The 12,463-nt window shown below is 44.0% G+C and overlaps 1 protein-coding gene across 4 annotated transcripts in view; it reads left to right on the top strand.

The window, feature by feature from the left end:
• The window catches only part of LOC135492365 (kinesin-like protein KIF21A), a 57,778-nt gene that overhangs the window by 17,009 nt on the left and 28,306 nt on the right, over nucleotides 1–12,463 (top strand). For 3 of the 4 annotated variants that reach the window (XM_064778799.1, XM_064778796.1, XM_064778798.1), the window contains exons 12-23: nucleotides 38–228; nucleotides 1,961–2,155; nucleotides 2,326–2,525; nucleotides 2,716–2,892; nucleotides 3,237–3,330; nucleotides 4,518–4,648; nucleotides 6,308–6,376; nucleotides 6,841–7,032; nucleotides 7,778–7,867; nucleotides 9,169–9,337; nucleotides 10,303–10,354; nucleotides 12,299–12,319. In XM_064778799.1, coding sequence (XP_064634869.1) covers nucleotides 38–228; nucleotides 1,961–2,155; nucleotides 2,326–2,525; nucleotides 2,716–2,892; nucleotides 3,237–3,330; nucleotides 4,518–4,648; nucleotides 6,308–6,376; nucleotides 6,841–7,032; nucleotides 7,778–7,867; nucleotides 9,169–9,337; nucleotides 10,303–10,354; nucleotides 12,299–12,319 — 1,581 coding nt within the window. The remainder of the gene's footprint in view (nucleotides 1–37; nucleotides 229–1,960; nucleotides 2,156–2,325; nucleotides 2,526–2,715; nucleotides 2,893–3,236; nucleotides 3,331–4,517; nucleotides 4,649–6,307; nucleotides 6,377–6,840; nucleotides 7,033–7,777; nucleotides 7,868–9,168; nucleotides 9,338–10,302; nucleotides 10,355–12,298; nucleotides 12,320–12,463) is intronic. The other variant, XM_064778797.1, reaches the window with a different exon arrangement.

Raw genomic sequence — 12,463 nt, 5'->3', positions numbered from 1 at the left:
GTCAGTTGCTTGCAATAAACCATCTTTCCCATTTCAGCCATGGGAGTATCAAAGAGGAACCAAGCGACAATGACAAGGACATAAACGAAGCAGAGGACGATGAGAACGTTGAGAGCCAGGAGAAGTCAGATGAGGATGTGAGTGATGAGGAGATGGAGGCAGATCAGGAAGAGGTCGAGGTGGACCTCGGTGAGGAGAGTAGCGAGGACTCTGACATAGAGGATCAAGGTAAGGCTGGGAGGGGCTGACTGGGTGAGGTGTTGGTGTGAGTGATGAGGAGATGGAGGCAGACCAGGAAGAGGTCGAGGTGGACCTCGGTGAGGAGAGTAGCGAGGACTCTGACATAGAGGATCAAGGTAAGGCTGGGAGGGGCTGACTGGGTGAGGTGTTGGTGTGAGTGATGAGGAGATGGAGGCAGACCAGGAAGAGGTCGAGGTGGACCTCGGTGAGGAGAGTAGCGAGGACTCTGACATAGAGGATCAAGGTAAGGCTGGGAGGGGCTGACTGGGTGAGGTGTTGATGTGAGTGATGAGGAGATGGAGGTGAGGAGAGTGGCATAGTGGATCTAGGTAAGGCTAGGTAAACAAACAAAGCTGTGAGAAATCTGCCAACATTACCCCTGACATGACCATTTGTTCCTTGGAGGTTGTTCAACACCATAGCAATCTATAGGATGAATGTTCTACTTGAGCCCAGTAATATGCAGATCCTCTCCAAGAACTTATCTCTAAACGTACTTTGTTATCTCCAAGATGGCATAACGTTATTGACACAATGTATCTATCAAAGTCATCATTCGTAACTTTCAAATTTGCAGCCTTCATTGGATATGTTTACCACGGCAAGTTCCACGTTGCAGGATGACGAGTGTGTTTTCCGTTGTCAAGGATAGAGATAAGGATTGAACACATCTCATTGAAACAAACATTGCAGTCAACCTCCCCTCTCCATAAATGGAAGTCCAGGCATGATTCTTCCAAAAATTAATCTAGTGTTTTGTCTTGTGAACCGTCAATAATATTTCACCATTTTTAGATTTTCTTGATATACGGCTGTCTTACTTGAGGATGTCGTTGCCTCCAGTTGAGATGAAGATGGGTTCGTTCTTCTTTCTTTTCTTGACATGGAAACGTTGCTTTAAATGTTGTGCTATCACATTTTCAGTTCCCTGATGACTTGTTACATGTTGTGTATCTCAATGAAATCACCTCCCTGATGTCATGAGTGAGCAAGGCATGTCGACAGCTTGCACAAGAAGTCATTTGTGTTTTATCCGCTTGTTTCATTGAACCCCCAGTAGCTCTCTGATCTCTCCCATCCCATTGAAATATTAGATTGGACATCTTCTCTGTTCTGAAATTGCATGTTTTATCGTTTTATTTCCATCAGTATTCCTCTTCATGTGATTGGTTGATAACTAGTCTGTCATTTTAAATGATGCGTGTGTCGGTGGAGATGTGACTGACTTGCTTATCATCTCAGTGTTGTACAGTTATCAACTACGGAGTTCTTGAATATCTCCGCTTTGCACCAATCTTCCATTTTCACCCGAGTCTCACAAGTAAGCGCTGGTAAACCTGAGGCGTCCTCTCTTGAAGATTTCCAAGAATAAGCTCCTATGCATTGAATCAACACCCGACAACTCTCAAACGCTCGGTCAGAACACAACAGTCTGTCTAAAATACGCCTGGTTTTAGCAATCTTTCTGTAGCTGCAGCATCATGTGGATGTCAGATTGGCCAAGTTGTCTTCATGACCAGGTAAACATTCCCTGCTTGACAAGGGGATGTGAAATCGAGGAGCTACATTGGCCCGGTTATTGTGATGTTAGCGTATTTTGGTTATCTTGGAAAAATGCATTTAAGTATAGTACTGAAAGGCATATGACCATGAATGACACTTGGTTATTGGCTCTCATTCTCTTGACATGTCATAAATAACTGTGGCTGTTGTCTTTCAGACTCGGACAACATCCACGAGGACCTTGCTGAGCTCACATGCGAAATCTCTATCAAGCAGAAGTTGATCGAGGAGCTGGAAGTGAGCCAGAAACGGCTGCAGACGCTCCGTCATCAGTATGAAGAGAAGCTGAACCTACTGCAGGCCAAGATCAAGGATACGGAGGTCGAGAGAGACACAGTATTAACCAGCTTAGGTAAGGTGGAGACAAAGTGCCTCCGTGATTAATCAGGTTCAATTATGATCATAGGCGGGGAAAGAAAGTGGTTCTTTAAACAACGTTTCTTCAATTTGTGCCAACAGTTTTTCATGAGCAGCAATGCTGAGGTAAAATGTGTAAAGATATGTCTCTTGTTTCTCATGGAGGTAAAGTAGAAGTGTCGTCTGGCGACCAAGTGAAGAAGGTGAAGTCTCAATATCAGAAGAAGCTGGACGAGATGCAAGCAGAGGTGAAGAAACTGCAAGCGGCCAAGAAAGAACACTCCAAGTTATTGCGCAATCAGGCTCACTATGAGAAACAGCTGAAGACACTGCAACATGATCTGACAGAGATGAAGAAAACCAAGGTAAGGCATCGGTTGCAATCGACATGCTCTTTCTCACTATTTTTCCCAAGTGAGGGGACTAACTTGTTGTTCTAGTTAACAATTGACCTCACCTTTGACCTGAGGCTTGTGTAGGTTGAAAGAGCTTCAAATAGAAATAATATAGGAAGAACTGTTTCCTCAGTTAGTGTTTGCGTTTTGCATTTCTCAGGTGCGCTTGATGAGCCAAATCAAGGAAGAAGCAAAGAGGAACAAAGTCAGTGAATCACGGACACATAAAGAGATTGCTCAATTGAAGAAGGACCAGAGACAGAGAGAGGTTCAGATCAAGAATCTCGAGTCAGCAAAACGCCAGAAGGAAATCATCCTCAAACGAAAGCAAGAAGAGGTGTGTAGAGTAGATGTTATCATGCTGTCCCTGCTTACATCAGCTTCAACCCACATTTTGTACGACTGTCACTCTATGTGTTTGAAAGGCAGTATCACCCAGATCAGCTCTCGTTTATATTCTAACCTGCTGATTGAGCAGGCTAGTTCTCTTGAGCAAGGTCTTCCTCCGCATGGTTTCAGACCGGGAGATTGATGATTTACCCTTTCTCTTCTCTTGCCAAGAGTGTCCCGTGATCTTTGTGTCACTCTCGAGGTCCCATCGCCAGCTGTTCCCGGATCTTTCCAGAAGACAAAAAGTCTCTCAAATCAAGGCTCACGCATCTATCTCTTGATATCTTTCAGGTTGAACAACTGAGGAAGCGTCCAGTGAGAAACATGTCTGCCAGAGTAGCGGGTAGGACTGGCAGATATAACTATCCACTGCCTGTCTCAAACAGTAAGTATATATGTCTGCTTGAGTAGCGGGTAGGACTGGCAGATATAACTATCCACTGCCTGTCTCAAACAGTAAGTATATATGTCTGCTAGAGTAGCGGGTAGGACTGGCAGATATAACTATCCACTGCCTGTCTCAAACAGTAAGTATATATGTCTGCTAGAGTAGCGGGTAGGACTGGCAGATATAACTATCCGCTGCCTGTCTCAAACAGTAAGTATATATGTCTGCTAGTGTAGCGGGTAGGACTGGCAGATATAACTATCCACTGCCTGTCTCAAACAGTAAGTATATATGTCTGCTAGTGTAGCGGGTAGGACTGGCAGATATAACTATTCACTGCCTGTCTCAAACAGTAAGTATATAATAAGCATGGACAGGTTCACAAGTTATTTGGTCCACGTCATAGATCAGAAATCTCGCATCAGATAACAATTAGAGTATGTGCTCTTTGATTGATGGACTTTGATAGCACAGGCTGTCTCGAATCATAGGTTACATTTCTTGATGAGTTGATGATTAATAATGCCAATCATGTAAACATCCTTATACATACTTAATCATACATACATACTTAATCATTCACGTCTTCAGGCAGTGTTGAGTGCTGACGATAGTTAGTGGGTGTAAGTCAGGTCCTATGTATTGGACATGAAATAGTTAGGATTTACTTGGTAGTGGGAGCTTGTAAACCATTTTCTCTGCTGTTATTGTCATCTTTCAATTCAAAATCATTTTAAACATTTAAGAATCATGACATTCTTCTTTTTACTCCTATTATAAACCAAGACAATCGGCCACAGATTGCATACTGTTGATGATTTACAGCACTGCTTCATTTTGTTGTCACCCTGTATGGTCATTGTATATTCGGTGGGACCTCTCGTCATAAAATCACTGATTGTGAAATTCAATGTCACGTCATTGTGATTTGAGCGTTGTGAAATGCCGATGTTGATCAATCAGTTTAGCTAAAAGCATGTGAATCTATTCAGGCATGGTGTTCAATCACAAATATTAACTTGTTTACTCATTAATCAGTGAAATGATGGACATTAGGTACAAATGAGTGTGCCGTGCTATGGGTTATTCTCTCACTGTGCTTGTTGTGTGCATGATCTACTGCATGCTGTGTTATCAGTTCTGATTTGTTTTGTTCAGTTTGCTTTGTCCCTCCCTATGTCTAGATAAACAACCTACCAGCACCATCACCAACAACAACAACATCAAACCACCTACTCGTATTCAGAGACGGAGAAGTAATCGCGACTTTTCTTCTAAAGCTGCTAAACAGAAATGGGATGCTGTGGAGAAGAGTGTAAGAATACCTACTCTTGTGTTTAATCATTCATTCGTGGGGTTTTCACTTCAGTTACTGGTCACTCAGTGCTCGATTGCTACCTTGGTGCTATCTTGAGGCTGAAGAAGAGGTTCAGTTTGAACTGCCGTCTGCTCGCTTCTTTGTCTGACCCCAAGTGTATGCGCAGCTCCTTGCTTCCCAGAGTGCCTTGATGAACACCAAGAGACAGTTGTTTTGAAACACTCAGAGACAGACCCTCCAAATGTTGAATGCACTGATCAGATATGTAACTGAAGTCAAAGCCTGGAAGGTACATGTGCATTTTGTATGGTTTGTTACGCTGTGTGCCCTTACAGAAAATCTCCGGTCAGATGCAGCGTTCCAACATCTAAATGCACATGAACCTTTCCATTGGTTGATAAAGTAGCCAATAGAATCTCTCCTCTGATTGGCTGATTTATCTCCCCTGTCGTCTGCTTAATTGATTATGTTGTGTGACAATAGTGTCTCTCTGGTTCCAATCTGTTGAGTTTTGTGTTGTGAAGATGTTCTGGTGATATTTCTCATCATCTGATGTTGTTTTGTTTTTTCTACCAGCCGAGAGGAAGCTCCGGAGATTCCCCCTTCGTCGAGCAAGTATAACATTTATCTCGCTGTTTATACAAATCATTTTGATTTTTCTACGTTACGACTCTTTGTTTAGATCAGGTTATCGTAGAAAATAGAAACTGTCCTCTTCTTCAGGGGTTGACGTGCCGGTCGTCAACATTGGAAAAGCATCCGGTTTCCAACGATGGTTAATGTTGATATAATTATGATATAAATGTGAATGAAAACTGACAGGGTACTTTTGTTTTTGTAACTTTTTGGAAAGCAACTTGAAATAATGGATGTTTGGTCTTTGAAGACATGTGTTCTCTGCATGACATGTGCATGAACTCTCCATGTGTTTAGATTAAGGTCACTTTGGAAATTCATGACTTGATCATTCTACAACAGTTGGCTACAGTATCTTGTGATTCTTATCTGATGTATTTTACATCTTGTATGTCCTTCTGAATCTTACATTGTAAGCAGGGATCCCAAAGACATGCTGATCTTGTAACTGGAGAAAACTTTTTAACTATCAATTTTGTCATAGCCATTTTGGTGTACCAGTACCTATTTGGTTCTAAAATGTTTCCAAAGAGCTCTTCCGTTGGTCTTGAAAGTTTGAACAACTTCGTAAGGAAAGAGCTTAACAGTGTGTGCACTGCATTGTTTGAAATCATTTTGTACCAGTATCAAAAAATGGATCGTGACTACTTTTGACTTGGTCTTGTGGGAACTCAAATTCTTCCAAAACATTATTTATCACCTTTACAATAAAACTCTCTCACTCAATGTATGGTCAAAACAACAACCAGTCAAATCTAATCATAGACTGGTCTTCTGAATGAAAATGACCCCGCCGTCATCTTTGTACGACACAATGATGACACATTGCAAGGTTGGTAGCTTAAATGGCCAGAAATCTATCTCAGTCAAATAACTTTCCAAGGCATTTGTTAGATTTTGAACTCACTGCATGGAATCATTCTACTCACATTATCATGTTAACTATGATGATATTCCTCCTCCCAGAGTCCCCTCGGGTTCCTCTTGACCTCCACTAACAAGATGACTTTATCTCTGCAGGTGAATGGTATTGTACAGAGGAAGCAAACAGTCTCGCACATGGAGAAAGACATGAACACTTGGTTAAAGGTATGTTGTCTCTGTTCATGAAGCAAACAGTCTCGCACATGGAGAAAGACATGAACACTTGGTTAAAGGTATGTTGTCTCTGTTCATGTTAGAGAGGAGAAGCTTGTTCACACTCATCACAGTTATCACAGTGTTAAATAGTTCAGCGTATGCTTGGCAGAATTGGATTCAGCAGCTTTATCTAGAGCTAACTTTTAGCTTGAGTCGGTTGTGTTTCCAAGTAGTTTGGGTGATTGTCTTGCACCGTAGAATGCTCAACTGTCAATGCCAGTACTAACAGGTAACATAATACCCCAAATCACTTCAGAGAGGAATAGAGTTATCAGAGTGATTCCAGTTCAGTGGGATGATCAAACGACTGTCTGTTTGATAATCATTGGAGGCTTAAAATGGATGACATTGGCTGAGTATTTAAGTATGGGGCCATCTATTTCGTGTTCATAAAAGTTCCCCTCTTTTTGTAGGAAAGAGAAAAGCTTGTTAAAAAGGTGGAAAAATTGAGTCGGAAACGTCAAGAAGCTGTTGTTGAAGAGAAGGATGAGCAGTTCCTTGTTGACCTTGACTTTGAGATTGAGAACCTGCATTCTCGGTTAGAGGAGGCTCAGGACAATATCTCCGAGTGCCAGTCTAATATCATGGAGTTGATGGAGATCAAGGTAAAACTGAACTTCAACATCAGCAATGTATACTGATGAGAATCATTTAGTTAACCCTCAATCCGGTCCATTTCCTACACATATTCCATGTAATAATCAACATGACCGACATAACCGACTTGCTACCCATGGTCCCCAGTTGGTACAACTGTATTGGGAATTGATTTCCGATATCAGTAGGCCCGCCCGATCTTTTCTGTTTGGTGAAATTGAGGGGGGGGGGGGCTGAGGAGTGCATTTCACCCCTCCAAAATTTGTTTGAGAAAAGATTTGGGCAAGTCTATTGTTATACCGTAACACCATGACAAGTAGAGTGCTTTGCTATTTGAACACGTACACATTAACTTAGAATGACCATGCAACATTTTCTTCCATTCTTGCAATGGATTGTGTCACCCTACAAATGACTGCACACCTCCTCTTCAGAGTGGATGGGGAGAAAAGAGTCACTGACACCATAGATAGGACTGGGCCTGATTTAAGGCTTCGTCTGTAGCTGAGTTGCTTCAGTACTGTTGTACGAGTCATATCAACACATGAGTAGATCCACACATTGTGAGTTGGAAATTGATTCAGATCTGGTGTGGTTCTTCAACCTCCACACAAGAAATGCTTTGTATTCCACTAGGGAACCCTGCCCATTGCCTAGATTTAATTGCTAATTCTACATTGAGTTTGAAGCAGCACATGTTTGTGATATGATGAAGTCCTCGGTGAAGCTGAAGTCTAGCTCATTGTTTCTCAGGATGAAGATGCCATGGCCATGATCAATACATGTACGCTCGATGAAGCCAGATACTTGTTGGAACATCTACTCGGCTTTGCCATCAATAAGGTAATTATTTCCTAATTTTGTAGGATAGCACATCAGAAAAATGTCCATTGGAAGCCAAGATCGTGAGTGGTAGCCTGGCCTATGTCCTATGAAGCCTGACACACCTGCCCATAGGAACATAGACTTGGCTGTGTCAGGCTCGTGAGATTACTAAACGAAAACGATGGCTACAAAGAACTGGCATCTACATAGCGGCCATCTGACATGCTGATATCCAGCAGGCTGGGTTTGGGCCCCACAACAGCACCATCAACTATCAAGCAACATATACATTGCAAGCCAGGTGGTCAAATCAATCATGTTGAAGGACTGATTGCGGCAGGTTGTTAATGGCGTGTGTGTCTGTCGAATCAATCATGTTGAAGGGCTGATTGCGGCTGGTTGTTAATGGCATGTGTGTCTGTCGAATCAATCATGTTGAAGGACTGATTGCGGCAGGTTGTTAATGGCGTGTGTGTCTGTCGAATCAATCATGTTGAAGGGCTGATTGCGGCTGGTTGTTAATGGCATGTGTGTCTGTCGAATCAATCATGTTGAAGGGCTGATTGCGGCTGGTTGTTAATGGCATGTGTGTCTGTCGAATCAATCATGTTGAAGGACTGATTGCGGCTGGTTGTTAATGGCATGTGTGTCTGTCGAATCAATCATGTTGAAGGACTGATTGCGGCTGGTTGTTAATGGCATGTGTGTCTGTCGAATCAATCATGTTGAAGGACTGATTGCGGCTGGTTGTTAATGGCATGTGTGTCTGTCGAATCAATCATGTTGAAGGGCTGATTGCGGCTGGTTGTTAATGGCATGTGTGTCTGTCGAATCAATCATGTTGAAGGGCTGATTGCGGCAGGTTGTTAATGGCATGTGTGTCTGTCGAATCAATCATGTTGAAGGGCTGATTGCGGCTGGTTGTTAATGGCATGTGTGTCTGTCGAATCAATCATGTTGAAGGGCTGATTGCGGCTGGTTGTTAATGGCATGTGTGTCTGTCGAATCAATCATGTTGAAGGACTGATTGCGGCTGGTTGTTAATGGCATGTGTGTCTGTCGAATCAATCATGTTGAAGGGCTGATTGCGGCTGGTTGTTAATGGCATGTGTGTCTGTCGAATCAATCATGTTGAAGGACTGATTGCGGCTGGTTGTTAATGGCATGTGTGTCTGTTTCAGGGTCTTTCAGCATGCTGGTTGTTAATGGCATGTGTGTCTGTTTCAGGGTCTTTCAGCATGCTGGTTGTTAATGGCATGTGTGTCTGTTTCAGGGTCTTTCAGCATGCAGGTTGTTAATGACATGTGTGTCTGTTTCAGGGTCTTTCAGCAGCACAGAAAGAGACTGAGACAAAAGAGCTGACGGTGAAACTGGGTAAAGTCAAGCGTCACAATAGCTTCCATTATTCCCTCCTCCAATACGTGATGCACCAGAGCAATGCCGGCATTGAGATTGAGGATGAATGGCTCAACAGGCCGCCGGATGAAGGTACGTTCAGAGGTCAAGGTCAGAGGTGACCTTTGCTGGGAGGTGTCCTCAATATATCAGGTTCCAAAGTTGTGATGGATGGAGTTTATGTTCCTAGGTCAGATGGGGTGCCACACTAGAGTGTCCTAATCAATCCCGAAATCCTGTCTGGTGGCAAGAGTTCATGGTGTTTTAGTGATTAAGCTGATTGGCACTTCCCTCTCGATGTTTTGAGGCATATCTAAGATGATTTCATTACAAGTTGTCTTCTCACCATCTTCCTCATTCTTCACATCAACTTAACCTGTCTACCATTCTGACCCCGTTCCACGCAGCCTTTCAACAAAACGGGATCTGCTACTGCCCACAATGTGTCCCACAGAATTATTTCATGCAACCAGAGGATGAAGAACAGATGCCAGTACAAATGATGCCCCCTATGGGCGGCCCGAGACCCGATGTGGTACCTCTGCAGTATATACCCGTAGTTGATCTTAGTCAGCCCCCCTATTGTCCTCCACCACCTATACCAGCTGATGAGATTGTTACACCGACTCTACCTCCGCCACCCAGGTATAAGGATGGATGTCGTCCACCTGCACATGTGCACCAGATGATGTTGTATTAGGATTTGGAGTGCGGAGGATACACGAGTTGACTTAACAAGCAGGTTCTGACAGTGGTGTTACAGAGATTGAAGTGACTTTGTAAGACTGTTTCGTCTGTAGGACTTGATGATCAGTGGTTTGCTATGGTTAGATATTCAAAAGTTTGGCTAAGAAAGTAATGCAAGACTGCCCTGAGACCTTCTTCCAACTCCTCATTTCATCAAGATTGTTGGAATGAAGGCCTAGTTAATAGACTCAGGTTTGAGTGCACCTCATCTACGTGAATGTATCCTCTGCACCCCAAGACCTCCGCCGCCCATTTTGTGTTCTTGCATGTGCTGAGCCTAGAATGTTTGATGTCCTTATTACTTTGCCTAGTTTCAGAGTCCGACTCGGACAGCAGCAGCTCGGAGACGTCTGGCTATGATCGGTGAGTATCCTGTTTATAGGGGGCGTTAGTGGTGTGCATAAGGACTGTCTACAATCACATGAAATGACCACATATTTGCTGTCCATTGTGGTGACACTGGGCGTCATGGGCACTTGAAATTGACAAGTCCATGCATAGGCCATTCTTGATTGTTAACAGTCCTTGTGGTAGTTGCTGGTTGATCAATGTTGCCATAACTAGTTAGACCATGGTACCTCATGACTGTCGCCAAAATAAAGAGAAGAAAAATTGCAAATTCAGTTTTCTAATGAGTGCGAATACTCGCCAGTGATTTGTTGGCATCCTGGAACTCTTCGTGCAGTCATTTGTGACCAAGGTTCAGTGCTGCAGCCGCAAGCTTATAACACGCAGGACTTTCATAGAGAAGACTAACATGTGAAGAGCTTTATGTCACTCACTCAATCTCTATTTGTGGAGAGGAATATTGTTGAGGTGGCAGCCATCAGCTTGGTTAACACTTCATCACTTTGCTACTAATACAGCCACATGTTAGGCTAGCTGTCAATCTAACTGATTATTGAAGCCAACTTGTGATGAGTCTGCAATGGAACATCAATAAAGAAGGGGTCCTAACCTTCCCAGGTGATTCACCGCCAAGCTTTGGTATGCTGTACTGTGTTGTGAGAGGTTTGACGTTCATCTTCATGTCAACTTCAAATATCGTTGTAATATTGCTGCTTGCGTGATGTCAACAAAAAACCTGTCACAGTGTCCCCAATCCGGGTATGCAGTGAACCACCTGAGATGTAAACACAGGTCAAAGTGTCCCCAACCCGGGTATCAGTGAACCACCTCAGATGTAAACACAGGTCACAGTGTCCCCAACCCGGGTATGCAGTGAACCACCTGAGATGTAAACACAGGTCACAGTGTCCCCAACCCGAGTGTGCAGTGAACCACCTGAGATGTAAACACAAGTCACAGTGTCCCCAACCCGGGTATGCAGTGAACCACCTGAGATGTAAACACAGGTCACAGTGTCCCCAACCTGAGTGTGCAGTGAACCACCTGAGATGTAAACACAGGTCACAGTGTCCCCAACCCGGGCATGCAGTGAACCACCTGAGATATAAACACAGGTCAGTGTCCCCAACCCGGGTATCAGTGAACCACCTGAGATGTAAACACAGGTCACAGTGTCCCCAACCCGGGTATCAGTGAACCACCTGAGATGTAAACACAGGTCACAGTGTCCCCAACCCGGGCATGCAGTGAACCACCTGAGATATAAACACAGGTCACAGTGTCCCCAACCCGAGTGTGCAGTGAACCACCTGAGATGTAAACACAGGTCACAGTGTCCCCAACCCGGGCATGCAGTGAACCACCTGAGATATAAACACAGGTCACAGTGTCCCCAACCCGAGTGTGCAGTGAACCACCTGAGATGTAAACACAGGTCACAGTGTCCCCAACCCGGGCATGCAGTGAACCACCTGAGATATAAACACAGGTCACAGTGTCCCCAACCCGAGTGTGCAGTGAACCACCTGAGATGTAAACACAGGTCACAGTGTCCCCGACCTGAGTGTGCAGTGAACCACCTGAGATATAAACACAGGTCACAGTGTCCCCAACCCGAGTGTGCAGTGAACCACCTGAGATATAAACACAGGTCACAGTGTCCCCGACCTGAGTGTGCAGTGAACCACCTGAGATGTAAACACAGGTCACAGTGTCCCCAACCTGAGTGTGCAGTGAACCACCTGAGATGTAAACACAGGTCACAGTGTCCCCAACCCGGGTATGCAGTGAACCACCTGAGTTGTAAACACAGGTCACAGTGTCCCCAACCCGGGTATGCAGTGAACCACCTGAGTTGTAAACACAGGTCACAGTGTCCCCAACCTGAGTGTGCAGTGAACCACCTGAGATGTTATCACAGAACTTTACCATTTCATTCCCTCTCAATAACTGTTGCAGAGCTCTGAGAGAAACACCAAAGTAGGCATTCTGCATGTTCTGTTTTGTTTGTGGGGTATTTCTCTCAAGTATTTCAGTCGTCTGGTGGGAGTGTATATCCTGTGAATGCATGCCATCCCAGCACTTCTGTATCTTAATGATGATTAAGGTGCAGGTCTGGCTTCT

The sequence above is a fragment of the Lineus longissimus genome, chromosome 8 (assembly GCF_910592395.1).
Source record: "Lineus longissimus chromosome 8, tnLinLong1.2, whole genome shotgun sequence".
Taxonomy (NCBI): domain Eukaryota; kingdom Metazoa; phylum Nemertea; class Pilidiophora; order Heteronemertea; family Lineidae; genus Lineus; species Lineus longissimus.
Note: the sequence above shows the minus strand (reverse complement) of the source record. Positions and strands in the feature narration are given on the sequence as shown.